Source organism: Scyliorhinus torazame, chromosome 3, assembly GCF_047496885.1.
Source record: "Scyliorhinus torazame isolate Kashiwa2021f chromosome 3, sScyTor2.1, whole genome shotgun sequence".
NCBI lineage: Eukaryota > Metazoa > Chordata > Chondrichthyes > Carcharhiniformes > Scyliorhinidae > Scyliorhinus > Scyliorhinus torazame.
The window spans coordinates 16,043,983-16,064,054 of record NC_092709.1 but is presented as its reverse complement, the minus strand read 5'-3'; the positions used below and the strand labels follow the sequence as shown (position 1 = coordinate 16,064,054).

At 44.0% G+C, this 20,072-nt stretch overlaps 1 protein-coding gene across 6 annotated transcripts in view; it reads left to right on the top strand.

The window, feature by feature from the left end:
- The window catches only part of ccser1 (coiled-coil serine-rich protein 1), a 1,481,149-nt gene extending 1,465,719 nt beyond the window's left edge, over positions 1-15,430 (top strand). For 3 of the 6 annotated variants that reach the window (XM_072495328.1, XM_072495326.1, XM_072495327.1), the window contains one exon: positions 4,813-15,430. In XM_072495328.1, the coding sequence (XP_072351429.1) occupies positions 4,813-5,313 (501 nt within the window). In that variant the 3' untranslated portion in view covers positions 5,314-15,430. The remainder of the gene's footprint in view (positions 1-4,812) is intronic. The other 3 variants (XM_072495331.1, XM_072495330.1, XM_072495332.1) reach the window with 2 other exon arrangements.
- Positions 15,431-20,072: the final 4,642 nt, after the last annotated feature.

Sequence of the window (20,072 nt, the reverse complement as noted above, 5' to 3'; positions counted from 1 at the left end):
TCATGTCTACTCCATCAATTCGTAACTCCTACACTATGGATTAAGGTCCTTCCAGCAGCCAAATTGGGGTCTGTTTGAACTCAGCACTAAGTTTAACATGCCCTGCTGAATTCATGTTTCCTGTTGTATGAATCATGCCTTTTCCCCTCCCTCTGCCAGCTAAAATTGGATCTGTCAAAAATGGGAGCAGGACTTGCGCATTTTGGGCCCCTCCCACCATTTGTAACGGTCGGCTAGATGTTTCCCCAACTCCGTGAATATCTGGCCACTTCTGTTTGATCCGTTAAGAGTAAAGTTTCCAACAACAACTGCATAAAAAATTCAAGAACAATAATGAATTAATTTACTGTAGCTACTCAAAATTATCTTTCCAGAACGAGTGTGACCATTGCCTTTCAAGTCGAGAAGTCATTTTGACTTGCTTTATGATTGTGGTATCTGGGTACACAATGTAGGATTGGCATTTAATACTGATATTAAATAAGATGCTGCTGAAGACTCTGCTTCCATTGAGAAAAGTAAAGTACTGTAGAGGGCGGGGGGGGGGGGGGGGGGGAAGAGGGAGAGGGGGGTGGTAGGTCAATTTGTTCTATAGGGAGTGATATACCTGTTGCGAGGCAACGTTCGTCTTGTGGAAAATCAATATGAAATTGTAAAACCTCACTGTATCTGGAAACATTTATTCCCCTCTGGCTTCTGACCCAGATGTTAGTGTGAGGTCGCAGAAGTGTAAAGGATCACCCACTAATTAGAAGTGTCACCCAGTTCCGTAAATGATGATGTACTGTGAAGGCTCAGGGTAAAGAATCATAGAAATTGCATTCATACAATGCCTTTCACCTCCTCCAGGCACCCCAAAGTGCTAACAAGTGCAGTAATGAAGTGATTTTGACAGGTAGCCACTGTCATAATATCAGGAACCCCAGAGGCCAATCTGTGCACGGTGCTCCGGGAAGGCAAGCAAGACTTCAGATTAACTTCCCGCTAAAAAGACAGTCCCTCTGATAGTGCAACACCTACCTCTCTAATGCACTACAGTGCCAGCCTAGATAATCTGCTCAATTCCGTGTTTGGATTTATCACCTTAATCACTTTTAGAAAAAAGACTGGCTGGGATTTTCATAGAATTTATAGGAAGCCATTCAGCCCATCAAGTCTGCACGCCGCGTGGAAAGAGCACCCTGCTTAAGCCCACGGCTCCACCCTATCCCCATGAACCCTGTAACCGGACCCAACGTTTTAGACTGTAAGTGGCAATTTAGCACGGCCAATTCACCTAACCTGCACATCTTTGGACTGTCGGAGGAAAGCGGAGCACCCGGAGGAAACCCACGCACACACGGGAAGAATGTGCAGTCACCCGAGGTTGGAATTGAACCCAGCTCCCTGGCGTGTGAGGCAGCAGTGCTGACCACTGTGCCACCGTGCCTGCCCCTTCTCACCAGCGGGATCTTCCGGCCCCATCAAAGGTGACCCCCCCCCTGTCCGGGTGAGCCATGCAAAGCGCCGCAGACTTTGGCGGGACTGGAATATCCGGCCAATGCTGATCCGCCTCCGGAAATACACACTACAGAAGGCAAAATGCTGCCCACTGTTTATTAACTGCATTATTGATCGAAAAACTTGGTCAGGTTATTGTTCCCATTTTCCCATTATTTTCTCAAGGATGTTCTCAGTTGATTGAAAACACTAGGACTCTTCCAACCTAGCTGTGGCTGAACACATGTTCTTTGCACTTATCCTTTCAATTATCTAATACAGACCTGCCTGCTGATTACAACTGATTAGCATGACAGTAATCAGGTAGGTTTTGTGATTGTCCTGGATTCCCATCACAGAACAGCAAATCTATCAAGACAAGGGGAATTAAAAGTTTGAAGGAAACAAATCCCCCTTTCGGTATGGCAACTTCATTTCTGATTCAGTTGTTGGGAATTAATCACCATTGTGTCAGCAGCATTCTGTGTCACGATTATGACTAATTTAATTTCCTTCCTTGTACTGTTGGTTCAACGTTAGTTCCATTATGAAGTCCACAGGGGTGAATGGCAACATGCTGTACAAGGCGGGGTTTTGATAATCTGATGCCACTGCACTAGAGCTTTTCAGTATCGACTACTAAACCTGCACCCGGGCCTTTAAAGAAAGTGAATAATGAGTTTACGTAGCCCACAGTCATCCATCCTATTCCCACAATATGACTTGGGGAATTAAGAGTTAAGGGGATAAGGCAGGAAAGTGGAGTTGAGGATTATATCTGAGCAGCCATGATCTCATTGAATGGCGGAGCAGGCTCGATGGGCCCAGTGGCCTACTTCTGCTCTTATGGTCTGATGAAAAGTGCATTATTTTCTTAAACTGCTCCTGCACAGCCAACGCCACACAGCTTACAGACTTACCACCGAGGAGACCAGCCCCACGATTCGGGAATGCCGAACTGGCCAGACTTTTTTTTAAAAAGGGCATAATTTTCCTTTTGGAGGTTTTATTATGTTCTTGGTTAGTTTGCTTGTGCTGGCAGAGCCTGTCAGTACAGGGACCCCGCAAAAGGCTCCTTGATCTTGACTTGCGATGACATTTATACGATAGACTGACATTCCTGTAGACTGATCAAGGAATAAACTTCACCCAATTAGTTCGAAACTCTGTAAATGTGAAGATAAATGTGTACTCAAGAAGGATAAAGGGCTCGGTAACACTGACAGCATTAACTTCAGGGTTTGAGTTAACAGATAGCATACAAAATAACCATGCCACCTTGCCCATGGATATGAAAATTGTGCTGATTGCCAGCATGGGGAAGCCAATTAAAATGACTGACAAAATGCCGTAATCACCGTATTGTGATGACAAATGGTTGCTCGCAAAGGTTCCTGATGACCAGAAATATTTTAGCCCTTTAATATTTTCCCCAAAGCAGCATTAATTTGCAGTGAGGTAAACAATATTTAAATGCTAATACTAGCTGAACTTGGCATGCAGTGTGATTGTGATTATGGGATTAATATTTCTTCTGTTTACAGTTTGCATTGTCATGCAGTCAGGTTGATTTGTGCTCTTGTTATTTTCTGATCATTACTTCGCTCCCTTCTAGTTTGGTTTCATGATTTTTTGCGATGTGATTTTTACATAATGCACATGACTGCTTGGGGGGACATTATGAGTCTTCCATTTTGCATTTGTATATCTCTGACAGACGCCTTTTACATTACCGAGTGCTGTAGTTTCACATTTGAGTTTGAATTGAATGCTTCTGGATTAGGATTGCACGGCTGGAGTGTCGGATTCAACCGAAAGAAGTTTGTTTAGAAACACACAAAGGGATGGCTTAAATTACATGAAGGTCAGAGAGTCTATGGGCGGAATCTGACCAGAATTTGGCGAAGTGTCAGGCTGAAGTCAGAAAACTGGCATGTAACTCTCCAGTTGCACAGGCTAGCTTTCTCGCAGAATCTTGAGCCTCTTACATTAAAAATAAAAGAATGGGCGCGGTTTACGCCATCTCTCTGGCGGGCAGGGCCACATAGACCCGGCAGCCGCCTACAAAGAGGTCGGGGCACCATCTTTAAAGGACGTCCCGATCAGTGATGCTGCCCTAACTGAGGTATCGGGGGCACCCAACCCCCCCCAACCACAAATCCTCACCACCTTCTGCTCCCTCCCCCTTGCTGACAACTCGCTGGCATCCGCCCCCCCCCCACCCCCACCCCCCCCCCCCCCCCCCCCCCCCCCAACCCCAACCCCAACACACACATCCACCGCTGGCATTTAAACCCCCCTCCCCACAAACACCACAAAAGTATAGCCGACAATCCCCCAATAACACACATTAATTGAACCCCCCACCATGGGGCTCCCATTAGCACCCGCAGATGACTCTCCACCTCCCCCCGCAGGATCTGAGTGCAGCCATTTAATGAAAAACTCTCACTCGTTCAGATGGATCAATCAAAACGATTGTTCGCATTAATGATTCTCTCAGACCATTTCTGTCGATTATCAAACATATTTTCCTTAAAACAATGAGGGTAGAGAGCACAATTGGCTAGAGAGCATTGAGGACTTCGGCAGGGTAAAAGAGGTAAATGAATACGCTCCGTCGATTCGGTAAGATCTCTGAAGTATTGATAACGACAAAGTGTCTTCTTGAAGTTCATTTCAGTCGCACTGCCCTGGCTGACATAATTTGCTCGACACAGCTCAGTCAAAGTGACGCAGAGCATTGTGCTTCCCCCTTCTCTCGGTGAGATTATATTATGGGATGGCTTCAACAGAAGGCGAACAGCCTGATAACAGGTTCAAGGTCAACTTAAACGAGGGGGAAAAAAAACCTTTAAAACAAGGACAGTACAGCACATATTCAGCTGAATACTGAAGGCGGCTGGGTCTTTTTTTTGTCCTCAAGTCTCTGGAGTGGGTGGGCCCTGAATACCCTAACCATCTGGCTCAGAGGCAAGTGTGCTTCCAGCTGAGCTACGACTGAATGACAAGTGTCAAACATGTTGCATTGACCAGGACACGTTATAAAGCCATTTAAAAATTGCTTGTGTAAGACAAGACATATGCCTTCTGCAAATTAAGGCACAAACCCAGCATACGATTCCTATTCTTTCCAATTATATATTAAATATTGATTTGGGCAATCCATTTTGCCAGCAAGTAATGAAGACTTGTTGGCAAGGTTGCAATGTACATCTTGGAAAGGTTTTGTATTAAATATCTTGCATGTACTTTCTATTGCCGGCCGGGAATTCTACCTAATGTGCTATTTTGCGTTGTTGACTCTTTTCTCCCTCTCTTCTTTTGCCTCAGGCTACATATCTAAGCAGAACTGTGAGCCAAACTCTCAGCACAAGGGACAGAAGATTAGTACCTATTCCCACCGAGGACCTGTGTAAATATTCATCGCCTGGCCAGGCAGCTGCCTGTGATAGTAAAACATGTCAAGTTTCAAGTGTATTTGTTGGGCGCCACCAAAAGGTACAAGAAATCGGACGAGGAGCCCAATGTAAAAATGGCGGGGTTGGGACCTCTTCTGTAGAGCTGCCGCAAAATGTTCAGAGCAATGGATCTTGCGGCAGTCCTTCGCAGAATAAAATCAAAACCTCAGTCAATGCGGGAGAAGTCTTGGAATTAACAAATGGTCGGAAGGATCAAGTTACTGTACCCAGGCAGCAGTCCGTGTTCGTAGGCCGGCTCGGGCAACCTCCCCGTGGACCACTCTCTTTGCACATGTACAGCCGAAAGAATGTTTTTCTCCAGCACAGTTTGTACACCTCTGATTTGCAAGCTCTGGGCCAGAAAGATGGCTAGGACCTGCTGCATGGGCCCACGGTGAAGATACAAAACTTCTCGCTGCTTTTGTTCTTGCGGAAAGCCATCCAGGAACCGAGGGGGAAAAAATACTTCTGAAACTCACCAAGCCTTTTGATACTGCTGCCTCCTACATTCTCTGAGATTTCTTTGGCCGCTTTGATTTTTCATAAAGCTGTTTCTGTCCAAAATGATAACGAAAAAGCCATTCTCCACATGAACCTTAATTGAACCAGCCGAGGTGACAGTTGGTAGCTTTCACTGGGGGAAGAGGAGGGGGGTGGGACTAATTGGATAGCTCTCGCAAAGAGTCAGCACAGGTGCGAAATGCTGAAGGGCCTCCTTCTATGTAACCTCACCAGTAAATGGAGCCAGCATATGAAGAACCTCATTCCACATGAATCAACATGGTACTGCATAATGCTACTGAACCGTTTTTGTTTCTGCACCAGTTCTTAAAAAGAAAAAGAAAAAAAAAAAGATATGAATGTTTTAATAGATAAGATGCATTTGTATGTGGCAACTATTTACTTTTAGACAAAGCAAGCATGTTAAAAATTAACTGTGCGTTTCTCGAACCTGTAGATTTTTCTCAAGACGGCATGCTTTGTGATGAGAAAGCTCAACTTATTTTATTACTAATTCCATTGACTCACGTCGACAAGGCAAGAAGATAATGTGTAAGGTGCTATCTTTTGTAGTTGGCGAATGGAAAGAGTCGTTCGTAACTGCGCCTGTGCCAGTTTTGAAAGGGGAGAAGGACATTTAAAGGAGAAGGGATCCCTCCCGTTAAAGCCATTTCCCTGCAGTCTCGTGCTCCACCTTAAGACTGGTGACTTTTAGTGCAGGAAAGCAAAATCTCAAGCTAATTATTTTTTCTACCTTTTAAACATGGGGTTGGGAATATAGATACAAGTTCTTTATGTTCCCCTCCTATCTGGTTCGTTAACTTATATTTTGCTGGAAATAGCTATTTTTAAGATATGGGTTTTAATTGGAACAGCTCCATCTTCCCAGCTCAAGTAGAGGACAATAGGTTTGAAGAAAGGAAGTAGCTTCCTATTTATTTTGTCAAAATTGTTCAATATCTCACAGTTTAAAATTTTCTTATTCATTCTGTACAGGCCCATTCCAGTTTTACATATCCCTGCAATCCTGAAAAGTGCAATGAATCCCGCTAGTCATGAGATTTCTCCAGGGGTTCTAACCCCTATAGTGTGTTCATAATTAGCCAATATGATACATTGGAGCTTTGCTTTTGGTTGCAGGAGTTGGAGGGGGGTACTTTAGAACAATAGACTGGGGTTGATTGCTTGTGTGAATGAGGATAGGGTATCAGCTGACTTGCATTTCCAGCAAGCTAGGTTACTTGGCAAACTTCATCCCCCCAAACCTCTGTTCAGCAATCTCCCAATCATTATTTCCCATATCTAAATCTCCCTGCCCCAAACTGCACTTCTCCTTAATAAAAGCAAATTACTGCGGATGCTGGAATCTGAAACCAAAGAGAAAATGCTGGAAAATTTCAGCAGGTCTGGCAGCATCTGTAGGGAGAGAAAAGAGCTCATGTTTAAAGTCCAGATGACCCTTTGTCAAAGCTGCCAGACCTGCTGAGATTTTCCAGCATTTTCTCTTTGGTCGCAGTTTTTTAAAATCATAGAATTTACAGTGCCGAAAGAGGCCATTCGGTCCATCGAGTCTGCACCGGCTCTTTGAAAGAGCACCCTACCCAACTGCACACCTCCACCCTATCCCCATAGCGCAGTAACCCCACCCAACATTAAGGGCAATTTTAGACACTAAGGGCAATTTATCATGGCCAATCCACCTAACCTGCACATATTTTGGACTGTGGGAGGAAACCGGAGCACCCGGAGGAAACCCACGCACACACTGGGAGAACGTGCAGACTCCGCACAGACAGTGACCCAAGCGGGAATCAAACTTGGGACCCTGGAGCTGTGAAGCAATTGTGCTAACGACCATGCTACCCTATCCTACTTCCCCATGCTAATCCATTCTTACACCTGAATTCACACCATCTCAGGTTCACTTTTGCTATCCCAATCCATTGTCATCATTTTGCCAGCTGCATTGTAACAAAGTCATATTTAGAGATGGTGACGACCCTATGTTCTTCAATTTAATCTGGATATGTTTTGGCTTGAGTTTGCTCGAAGCTGCGTACATTCATATACAGGCACCCTGTCTTCTGTAGGCAAAAGGAACATGCCCAAGCATTGTGTCTTAGTTAAATTAAACAAAAGCCACAGGGAGCAATAGTTCCCTGTTCCATGAAAATTCCTCAACCAATCACAGTCGACTGGCCAACCGATCAGGTATCCTTTTTTCATTCAATATAAATTGCTGCTCCCTTTGAAATATAATATTCTTCAATCTGTCCTGATCAGTGGAAGATGAAAAGCTTTGGCAGCATGTCTCTTTTTACAGAAATATTCAAGCTCTGTTCTGCCAAGCAGCTATTCCATGGGTCTTCACGGTGTAAATGAGTTTGCTATGTGAGATAGTGTCAAATGAATGTTAAATAACATCCACTGACTCCTGCCTATTCACCAGATCTGTCACCTAAAAGACGTTGGTCAGATATGATGTGATATTTCTGAACCCACTCTTGCTATCGTTGGCCTTCTAGAGAATCAAAACCTCAAATACTTACACGCAATCTAGACAAGTCTTATGGGTCAGTGATTTGAGAGTTCAATTCTTGCTCCCTTTTGTTTTAAAAGACAGCAGTTAACATTTAAATTCCAGCGTGCTCTGAAAGAGATCAGTGAGGAACTGGAAATCGCATCACATTTCACCTTTGCCTTGTCGCTCTTTCCTGACCTTCGATTTTTCTGCTCCGCTCTATTGCAAATTCAGATTTTCTGACAATTCTTGATATACATTTTATTTTGTCACTCCAGTCAGTGTCCATCATCATTTTTTTTAAAAATAATTTAATCTATATTTCCAAATAAGGGGTGGTTTGGTGTGGCCAACCCACCTACCCTGCACATCTTTTTGGGTTGTGTGGGTGAGACCCACGCAGACACGGGGAGAATGTGCAAACTCCACACGGACAGTGACCCGGGGCCGGGATGGAACCCTGGTCCTCGGCGCCATGAGGCAGCAGTGCTAACCACTGCACCACCATGCCGCTCTGTCCATCATCATTTTCATGGTCTCCTCTCTGGTCATAGTGATCCTTTACCTTTTCCCAGTTGCCCTTTTTTTTGATCCCTTGATTTCATTGGATAGCATCACTGTTCAGGTTTACTCATTACCTTTTGTTCTCTGTCCCTTTCGTGTCACCCAGCCAATAATCCTGAGATCTCCATTCTAATTTATTCCATGCCCAGCATCGTCCTAATGACTCATTCCATTAAAGGGTTGTGAATCTTTGGAATTCTCTACTCCAAAAATGCTCAGTTATTGCATACAGTCAAGCCCAGAGATCAATAAATCTGTGGCTACAGAGGGAATTAAGGGATCAGGAGAGAAGGTAGGAAGGTGGAGTGGATCCTACTGAATGGCAGAGCAAGCTTGAATGGCCCACTCCTGTTCCTGTTTCTGTTTTCTTTTGCTGCTCCCACCCCACCTTTGGCCATACATTGTCTCAGCTTTGCATGCCCACATACATAAAACGTGCACTGAATTATAACCAGCCAATTTTAATGCAGTTCACGTCTTCATTTGCTTCCGTATTAATGCTTAAGTGTAATGAAAGGTGGACAGTATTTGACACTGAGCAGCTTTTTATGTTTTATCAACTGCACCAGCTGCTGTTGTCAAATATAAGCTTCTCAGAATCTGGCCTGAACTGATCTTCAGCTGTATAATCTATCAAAACTCATTGTTGTGGTATCAGTTTTAACTGCTGGGGCGTGGGTGGCAGTGGAGGGAGATGGAGCTGGGGAGGGCTTGTATTTTAGTGGACACTGCCATGAGAAGTGAACCGGGAAATGAATTTTACTGTTCCCAATGCGGCTGTGTCATTTAATGTATCTTCAAATACAGCCGAATGCTTTCATAAATTAAAGATGTGGTGTGACTCAAAAGACACCATACGCTTGAAGGAGACATGAGCAACTTTGTGGGAAGTGGCTTTAATCTTGAGTGCAACTGGCACAAGATAGCAATAATAGATTTTAACTGCATGTTTGTCCTATATTACAGTGAGTAGTGTTCTGTCTCAATACAACAACATCATAATAAGTCACCAACGAGAGTTGGAGACCTGCGTGCAGCTGTGCCAAGTGATTAGTTTAGTTGCCTAAATTAAATCCGCAATGAAATAAAATCTTCCAAAGTTCCTGAAATCAGAGCAATATGGTGGAAACACATCAAAATAATATACAGTGCTGGGCTAACCATGATATAGGGAGATATTTATTCATACAGACTGCAAAAGAGGACACTGCAGGAGGAAATCTTACATGTAAAGCTGAACAGAACAAAGGAACAAGTGTGAACATTTTTTTCAAATGGTAAATACTTCAAGATGGTAAGCATCGCAACAGGTCATTTATATTTGAAGCAGTTAATTGAGAAGGACAGATATTCAGCACTAATTTATATTGTGCTTGACAAACAAACTGTTAAGAGACTGCGCTAAAATCTCACTCAGCACCCAGTTTGCCTCAGTACAATATTTAATGAAGTGTACTCAAACTGGTAATAATAAGCTCAAACAATATTTGTTCAGCTTGGTCTTAATCCCAAGAGGAACCATTTACCTGATGCCAAAACACTTGCTAGCGGGCCAAGATCCATGATGAATACCTTCTCAATAATTGTTGCCTTATTACTGCTGGCTATACAAGTAGCATAGATCCTGCTGCCTATGGTGTTGCTTCAAGTCTGAGGTTGCACTGTGGCAATTGTAAAACACACAACCTGTTACAGTAACTGCAGACTTATTTTCCTCTAAGTTAATTTTATAGCAATGAAGCCTAAAATTATTTCTTTAAAAAAGATTTAGTACAGGTGAATTTGTACTGATTTATATATTTCATACAAAATGGTATTGCATTTTATATATCTTTAATTATATGGCACAAGATGCAGTAAATGGAAAACAAACAGCAATATTCTCCACAAAAATATATAACAGCCACTAATAGATAGGACACAAATGATCAGCAATTGACTGCAAACTAATTTCCACCATGAATGTCCCATGTTTTACTTCCTCCTGCCTCCTTTTTCAGAAAGCCAGAGAGAAGTAAATAGGTTGTTTAACCAATGATCTAATGCAGAAACAGTTACTACTTTAAAAGATGGACTTCAAAAGTTTGAATTTACGTGAACTTGCATTGAATATAGTCGACAGCCTGTTACGCAGGGACTGAGATCTGAGGTGGCCAATCCAATGTGAAGGATTTTATTGAGCATTAACTCCCATCATTTAATAGTTTGACTATTTTTGTTTCCCATTCTGGCTCCTTGACACCTTCAGGGAAGATGAGAGGAAGGTTGAATTGAGAAATTGCCATCACTATTGAAAGGCCTCCCCTTTCCCCATGGAATGCCCATTTGTAAAAGAAGCTGTGTCCCTGTAGAAGCTATTGTGTAACTCCAGTCTGCATAACTTGAAACCACTGGGTTGTAATTTAGATTTAAGTTGATAAGTTGATACAAGATTTGACCTTCATTATATAACTTATTAATACTGTTAAACCTGCCTGAAAGCAATTGCATTGTTCTACACGGTGCTCTTCAATTTCTCCAATGGACTGCAGGGCTTTTTGATTGGTATAGATTTATTTGTTCAATTTGACCAACAGTTTGGCGATTGCCTGATTGCAGCAACTTTTAATATTCCCATTAAAAGAAGGGACCAACCCTGAGGTACACAGTGATGGAGTTCAATGGTTGTTTAGAACATCCCATAAATACTGCAAGTGTCTTGGAGAAGGCATTCGATCAGATGATGCTACAAACAGCTGTGCTTGTACACCTTCGGGTAATTTTAAATTTGGGCGATTTTGTAAATGGCCAGCCTATCTGATTCTCCCCTTCCGCCTGTTGACTTTGATGGACAATTAATTCAGTCATGGGCTGGGACTTTTCGGTTGTTCATGCTAGCGGGATCTTCCAGTCCTGACGACAGCACACCTCTGCTGTGGGTTTCCCAGCGGCGATGGGGCACATTCAATAGGAAATCCACCCTCCCACCCCCCCCCCCAGCCAATGGCGGGCCAACTGTTTTGCGAATGGTTGCGTGGAAAATCTTGCCCTCAGTGCCTCTAATAGTTAGTTCATTCAATATCGGCCCAAAATTAAAATAAAACCCCCTTGTTTTTTATTGCAACCGATTAGGTTTATAGACCAGAAATTATTGCTGGCAACATTAATAGAAAATTGCTTAATGTGTTTGGGTGATATCCGTTATCTTATTCATTCCATTATCTTAACCGCGGCATTAGCCCAGTTAAACATCTTGGTTTAAATAGAGAAATATAATGCAAATACACTTAGCATTTGCTCACTAATGTTGGCTACATTTATTTCCTTGTTAGTTTTGATCAGTTTGGATTTTGATGCTCTGCTGTACTGTTATTCTGTCTTTTCCACTGGACCAAACTGTTGTCTAAATGTCAAATGGTCAATTAATGCTTTGAGTACTAAATTAATCTGCCAGTTTGCAGCTCATCGTGACTGTTTTAAATGAGAGAGTGGATAGTGCAGTAGCAATCCAACACGGACTGACGGAATTAAAGCCATTGCTCCACCTCATGATGACAATAACCCTTTCAGATTACTGAACAATATAATCACCCAAGATCCTATCCATGTCAAATTTGACCTGTTTGTGTTGTGGCCCATTGGGTAATAATGAGAACCAATAAGTGAGGTTTGCACACACATGGTTGCTCCAAATTTGCAAAGCGCAACATCATTTACTGCAATACACATTTACTGTATCAAGTGTGGACAGAAAACACAAGTTGGTATGCGGAGAATTTCCATACAGGCCACTAATGCAGAAGCCTCACTAATGGTTTAAATGGGATGAATTGATGTGGAATTCAACCTTCCTGTGGCCAGATCCCTAAATAGCAGACCATGCCATTAGTGTACATCTTTGTTGGCAACAGCCATTTGGGTCAAAGACACCAGCGAAATCCCCCTTTTCCCCAAAATAATTTTGTGCCTCTGTTAATAGTGTTGGGTTAGTTACAGTGAACCCTTACATCAGAGGGAGCACAAGTCGATAGCACTGTGGCTTCACAGCTCCAGGGTCCCAGGTTCGATTCCTCGCTGGGTCACTGTCTGTGCGGAGTCTGCACGTTCTCCCCGTTATTTGTGTGGGTTTCCTCCAGGTGCTCCGGTTTCCTCCCACAGTCCAAAGATGAGCAGGTCAGGTGGATTGGCAATGCTAAATTGCCCTTTGTGTCCAAAAAGGTAAGGAGAGGTTATTGGGTTACGGGGATGGGGTGGAAGTGAGGGCTTAAGTGGGTCGGTGCAGAATCGATGGGCCGAATGGCCTCCTTCTGCACTGTATGTTCTATGTTCTGTAGCACCGAGGGAGACTCAAGGATCACGAGTCAATTGAAATTGGAAAAGTGATGAAGTTTCAGGTCCACAGCATGACTTTGGCATTAATCTTCCGCAGATGATCCATAATTATGGCCCATGCAAATCCATGTTATTTATGGTGTCAGCCTTGTGTGGGTTGCCATCACTCTCGCCTCTGGTCCAGAAAGTCATGGGCTCGAACCCCACTCTAGAGACCTGAGCACAGAATCCAGGTGGACAGTACTGAAGGAGTGCTGCACTGCTGGGAGCACTGTCGTTCGGACGAGACGTTAAACCAGGCCTTGTCCATCCTCTTGGGTCGATGTGCAAGATTTTTTTTTTTTTTCATAGAATTTACAGTGCAGAAGGAGGCCATTCGGCCCATCGAGTCTGCCCATCCTGTTGCATTATTTGAATCCTGGTCAGTAATTTATCTGACAACATATATCACTGGAAGAGATATTACATTGTGGGATCTTGTCGTGTTTCCGACATTACAACAATAACTATCCTCCAAAAATACTTTATTGGCTGGAAAGTTCATTGGGATGTCCTAAGATCATAAAAGACGCTGCAATATGGCCTGAGTGCTCCCTATGCTGCCACTGTGGGCAGACTTCTCTCACTTTGAGAACCAGCTGGTGGGGATAACATACACTGAAAATGTTGACAATTATAATAGAACTAGATTGAGAATATAGACACAGCATAAAGAATGTAATTCTCAGAAAAACAATTGCAGCAGGATATGACGAAATCTACTTGAAGGACGAACGCAGAATTAAAATACAGTGCTCAAAGGATTAAATGCACTACCCTTTTGGAAACAAAATGTAGCATACCTGACATGTCCGTCTGGTAGTACACCTGTTTCAAATACATTGCTGCTAAAGCACACTTATAATGTCTTATGAGATCAGTAAATACTGTAAGTGTACATTTTTGGAATCAAGCTGTTTCGTATGGCTTATACTTGCATTTAGCGGGCTGGGATTGGGGTGGTCTTGTGTTCAATATTTCAAGGGTAGCTGCTGATTATCATGGCCACTGCTCTGTTATGTAAATTGAGATTTATTTTTCTTGTAATGTGCTCCTTTCCAATTTGGGGGGAAAAAGAAAATGCTGGAATTATAGCAGATTCATACCATTCAGCGCGTTGTGTGAGGCACTTTGGTTTGAATGAGGAACCAAATCTAGTGTCCTGCATAAAATAAGATACAAAGAGTCCCTGAAGGATGTTGTATATTTTTAAGTCTGTGTGTTAATGCATGCTTTTGATTAGTGACGGAAGCATGGCAGATTCAAGTCTCGTCTTGGGGTTGGGAGCTGAGGCAAGCAAACAAATCAGCCTTGCTGTTTCCAAAGGATACATTATTGATACCGTTTCACTTTCGAGGTACGCTATTCAGTTGCCTCTTCAGTGACAAAATTATTGAGGGCCTCCTGAGTTCCTATTAAGGGGACATGTTTTGGGAGGGGGGCATGGGGTGGGAATGGGTGAAATAATCCGAACGGTGCAGAGCATAGGAATCTGCTATTTGCCTGTTGCATTAAAAGCATTGCATTTACGAGACAAATGCATTTTTTAGCTATCTCTCCGACTTCTAAATCTCAGAATTACAGATTTATTAAGGGCGAGTTGTGGGGGGGGGGGGGGGAAGAAAACAGTAAGAAGGGTGGTTTACAGCTTGTTCTGGCAACGCTAAGTGGCTGTACCTTAAAATAGACAAATCTGAACTTTGATTTTCTTTCAAAGCTGAAGCTGATGGGTTTCAGCCTCTATGAGGAACACAAATTGAAAGCTAACCGGACGGGAGTTGGGAAGAAAATTACACTCCCTTATCACTGAGTCTCAAACAAACATTTTGGTCCTAATCTTAAGGTTTGGGATGCCCTAAAAAATGCACTTGACAAAGAACAGTAGGTAGGCTGTACATTTCTGATATACAGAAGCAAAGGCATAAATAAGTAATTCAAGTGGTTGTTTAAGATAATTGAATAGGAGTTTATTCAGTGTCCCTGGGACGGTTGCGATATCGGGACTCGGTCGCTGAGTTTGATTGTAGTTGTATATTTTTTAAGTGAGAAAATAAATCTTGTATTCTATAAGAACCATTTGCTCTTTGTAAGTAATTATTTTGAAGATGGGATTTGCTTTTAGTTATGTGCAATATAATATCAAAGACAAAATCGGGAACAATTACTGGGGAGGGTAATTATTGGGGAGGGTAAATATTCATTCAGTGCAAAAAAGAAGGTTATGTTGACAATGAATTTATCATTTTTAACAAGTTGTGTCTGCTCTTGGAGCAATTAAGATTACGTTCACTTTATTTATGATCGTGGCATTAGATTTTTATTCTTTTACCTCATGTTAACTTAAATTCTTAAAACTGGTGTTTAGCATCCTTGTATATGTTGTTGCATTGTTTGTTTGATGACATTATCAAAAGGCAATAGGGATGGTCAATTTTGAAGTTTTTATGTCAAATACAACTACAAACAGACTGTCCCAATTGAATTCTACAAAATGCTTTTAAACTGATGACCCAATGTTCACAAAGAACTGTATTTAATAAAATTCTATACAATATACTCTCTCGATGATTTATTAGATTATGCTGATTTACTTGTCACCTTTCAGACACAGATAAAGTTCCAAACCCTACCCTTTCAGGATGCCCACCTTACAGGGCCCCTCAAGCCCCTTTCAGCACTTCCCCTCTTCACCATCCCAACCTTTATGAGGCCTCTTCACTTCCCACCCTTCATAATCTCCTCGCCCCCCCCCAACCTTTCATACCTCCCCTTTAATGGGCATGGCCCCCCTCCGGCCCCAACCCTTGGCAGTGCCACCCTGGCAACCAGGGAGTGCCCCTAGCACTGCCAGCATACCCAGGTGCTGGGAGAATGCATGGGCACTGCCCTGCCCTGTCCCCGACCACCTGGTGGACTGACTCTAATGGCTTCCGAGATCCCCAGAGTGGCCACCATGCCTGGTCTCCGCTTATGGGGACCAGTACTAATCAGCGCCCGGGTGAGGCCTCACCTGTGAAGCTGGTGACTCACGGGAGCCGGGAGAATGTGGCCTCAAATAGGCCACACACTTTTAAAATGAGCCGTATGGTTAATTATAGAGTCTTAGAGGTTAACAGCATGAAAACAGGCGCTTCAGCCCAACTTGTCCATGCCTCCCACAAAATATGATTTTCTGGTCACACTCAGTGAGGGCATAATCCAGATTTTGCGCCCGGCATGAAGGCCGATTTGGGTCTTTCCCACAATTCACCGGGCGTGCCCGGATCAGCGCTGGGCGTTGAGGTAATCAACCTCAATGGAGTAGCCTTCGACAGATCTCGAAAAGGAGCAATATTGTGATGGGGTGAAATAGCTGGCCTGTGAATCCTACCTGTAACCACTGACCCTCAAAAATGGTGAACAAAACTACTCTGAAGTAATTATTTTAATAATTTGATCAGTTTCTGCTTCTCTCCAGTTGAGTCGTCATTTCCGGTCAACCAGAAATGTTTATTCTACAGAGATGTGACACCGAGAGTTGTAATATGTCTGTAGCGGCATGGTAGCACATTGGTTAGCACTGTTGCTTCACAGCATCAGAGATTTGGGTTCGATTCCTGGCTTGGGGCACTGTCTGTGCAGAGTCTGCACGTTCTCCCTATGTCTGCGTGTGTTTCCTCCGGGTGCTCCGGTTTCCTCCCACAAGCCCCGAAAGACGTGCTTGTTGGGTGAATTGGACATTCTGAATTCTCCCTCAGTGTACCCGAACAGGCACCAGAATGTTGCGACTAGGGGATTTTCACAGTAACTTCATTGCAGTGTTAATGTGAGCTTACTTGTGACAATAAAGATTATTAAAGCTGAGCTTTTACCTGCGATGCCTTTGACAGATGGGCTTTAATTATATAACATTGAAAAAGTTGCAAGACTGTCCAGCAGGTCAAAAATGCAAAGAAGGAGACATAACAATGTAGTAATAATGCATGAAAGCTCCAGCTGTAATGCTTATGAAGACTTCATTTGAGATCTCCCATGAGTCATAGGACGCAATGGTGCCTGAGAAGGGAAAGCATTTAAAGGATTTGCAGCATTTCAGGGAGGAAGGTGAGTTTTATTTTTCATTAAAATCCAGGAAATCGCAATGATCATATTGTTTTGCCCATGACCTCAACCGTTAATAAGGTATCCCATGTGTCGGAGCCCTCCGATGGTGCAGGGTTTCACTGAGGAGCAAGAGGAAGCAACATTTGCGAAAAGAAAATCTCGGTCCTAAAGATCCCCATGAAAGCTCTGCTTTTCAACACCTCCATGGATCTTTTCCTTGTTCTTCATAAATTAGTGTTCTCCACACTCACCTTGCAACCCCTTCGGTCTGGCAAGCAGGCCGCTCTTGTGGAATGGCAGGCATCTCACTCCCTCGCCAATATTAATGAAGCTTTAAAGGAAGGCTTAAAAAAAAAACAGTCCTATTCTATTTTCGTACGTCAATTGGGTACATGTCAAGACTGACCACATTCATGCTTTGGCTTCTTTGCAGTGTATTTTTGTGCCTGAATGTCAAACATGTTTCAGAGCAGTTCAACAATGTACCCCCCCACCCCCTTCTGACACCCTATCCAAAATCTAAACTCTGCTCTAGTGTATTCTTCGTATTCTCCACATGAAGACAAGAGAGGACAAGGGCAACACGGTAGCACAGCTGTATAGAACTTTAGTTAGGCCGCACTTGGAGTATAGTGTTCAATTCTGGTCACCACACTACCAGAAGGATGTGGACGCTTTAGAGAGGGTGCAGAAGAGATTTACCAGGATGTTGCCTGGTATGGAGGGCATTAACTATGAGGAGCGGTTGAATAAACTCGGTTTGTTCTCACTGGAACGACGGAGGTTGAGGGGCGACCTGATAGAGGTCTACAAAATTATGAGGGGCATAGAAAGAGTGGAAAGTCAGAGGCTTTTCCCCAGGGTAGAGGGGTTAATTACTAGGGGGCATAGGCTTAAGGTGCAAGGGGCAAGGTTTAGAGTAGATGTACGAGGCAGGTTTTTTACACGGGGTAGTGGGTGCCTGGAACTCGCTGCCGGAGGAGGTGGTGGAAGCAGGGACGATAGTGACATTTATGTGGCATAGTGACAAATACATGAATCGAATGGGAATAGAGGGATACGGATCCAGCAAGTGTAGAAGATTGTAGTTTAGTCGGGCAGCATGGTCGGCACGGGCTTGGAGGGCCGAAGGGCCTGTTCCTGTGCTGTATTGTTCTTTGTTCACAGTGGTTAGCACAGTTGCTTCACAGCTCCAGTGTCCCAAGTTCGATTCCCGGCTTGGGTCACTGTCTGTGCGGAGTCTGCACGTTCTCCCCGTGTGTGCGCGGGTTTCCTCCGGGTGCTCCGGTTTCCTCCCACAAGTCCAAAGATGTGCAGGTTAAGTGAATTGGCGATGCTAAATTGCCCTTCGTGTCCAAGAAAATGTTGGTTGGGCTTACAAGGATAGGGTGGCGGTGTAGGGATAGGGTGGAGGTATGGGCTGAGGGAGGGTGCTCTTTCCAAGGGGCGGTGCAGATTCGATGGGCCGAATGGCCGCATTCTACACTGTAAATTCTATGATTCTATGAGAGACGCACAGATGGGAGGGTTAGTTTTACTGCACCAGGCCTGTGGGTGCGGAAAGAGGAACCCCCCCCCCCCCCCGCCGCCGACACACACACGCAGACAATCCCCATTTCCAATCCCCAAACGAGTAAGGCAAAAGTGACCTCCTCAGAACACAAAATTAGGAGTTGGCAAATGGTAAGACATAGGAAATAAAAGGACCCATAAGCAGAGGGTAAGTGTGCATCACTGAAATTAATACAAACAGAAAATTCTAGAAAGTCTCAGCAGGGCTGACAACATCTGTGGAGAGAGAATGGAGCTAAAGGGCGCGATTCTCCGGAAACATTTCTAAGTGTGCTAGCGAGCGGGAATTAGAACAGAGAATAGTACAGCACAGTACAGGCCCTTCAGCCCACGATGTTGTGCCGACCATTTATCCTAATCTAAGATCAACCTAACCTACTCCCCTTTAATTTACTGCTGTCCATGTCACTTAAATGTCCCTAATGACTGACTCCACCACCTCTGCTGGCAGTGCATTCCACACACCCACCACTCTCTGTGTAAAGAACCTACCTCTGACATCTCCCCTATACCTTCCTCCAATCACCTTAAAATTATGTCCCCTCGTGACAGTCATTTCCACCCTGGGGAAAAGTCTCTGGCTATCCACTCTATCCATGTCTCTCATCACCTTGTACACCTTAGACCATAAGACCATAAGACATAGGAGCAGAAGTAAGGCCATTCGGCCCATTGAGTCCACTCCACCATTCAATCATGGCTGATTTCAACTCCATTTACCCGCTCTCTCTCCATAGCCCTTAATTCCTCGAGAAACCAAGAATTTATCAACTTCTGTCTTAAAGACACTCAACGTCCCAGCCTCCACCGCCTTCTGTGGCAATGAATTCCACAGACCCACCACTCTCTCGCTGAAGAAATTTCTCCTCATCTCTGTTCTAAAGTGACTCCCTTTTATTCTAAGGCTGTGCCCCCCGGGTCCTAGTCTCCCCTGCTAATGGAAACAACTTCCCCACGTCCACCCTATCTAAGCCATTCATTGTCTTGTAAGTTTCTATTAGATCTCCCCTCAACCTCCTAAACTCCAATGAATATCATAGATTATCATAGAATTTACAGTGCAGAAGGAGGCCATTCGGCCCATCGAGTCTGTACCAGCTCTTGGAAAGAGCACCCTACCCAAGGTCAACACCTCCACCCTATCCCCATAACCCAGTAACCCCACCCAAAACTGAGGGCAATTTTGGACACTAAGGGCAATTTAGCATGGCCAATCCACCTAACCTGCACATCTTTGGACTGTGGGAGGAAACCGGAGCACCCGGAGGAAACCCACGCACACACGGGGAGGATGTGCAGACTCCGCACAGACAGTGACCCAAGCCGGAATCGAACCTGGGACCCTGGAGCTGTGAAGCAATTGTGCTATCCACAATGCTACCGTGCTGCTCAGACAATCCCAGGATCCTCAGACGTTCATCGTATGTTAGGCCTACCATTCCTGGGATCATCCGTGTGAATCTCCGCTGGACCCGCTCCAGTGCCAGTATGTCCTTCCTGAGGTGTGGGGCCCAAAATTGCTCACAGTATTCTAAATGGGG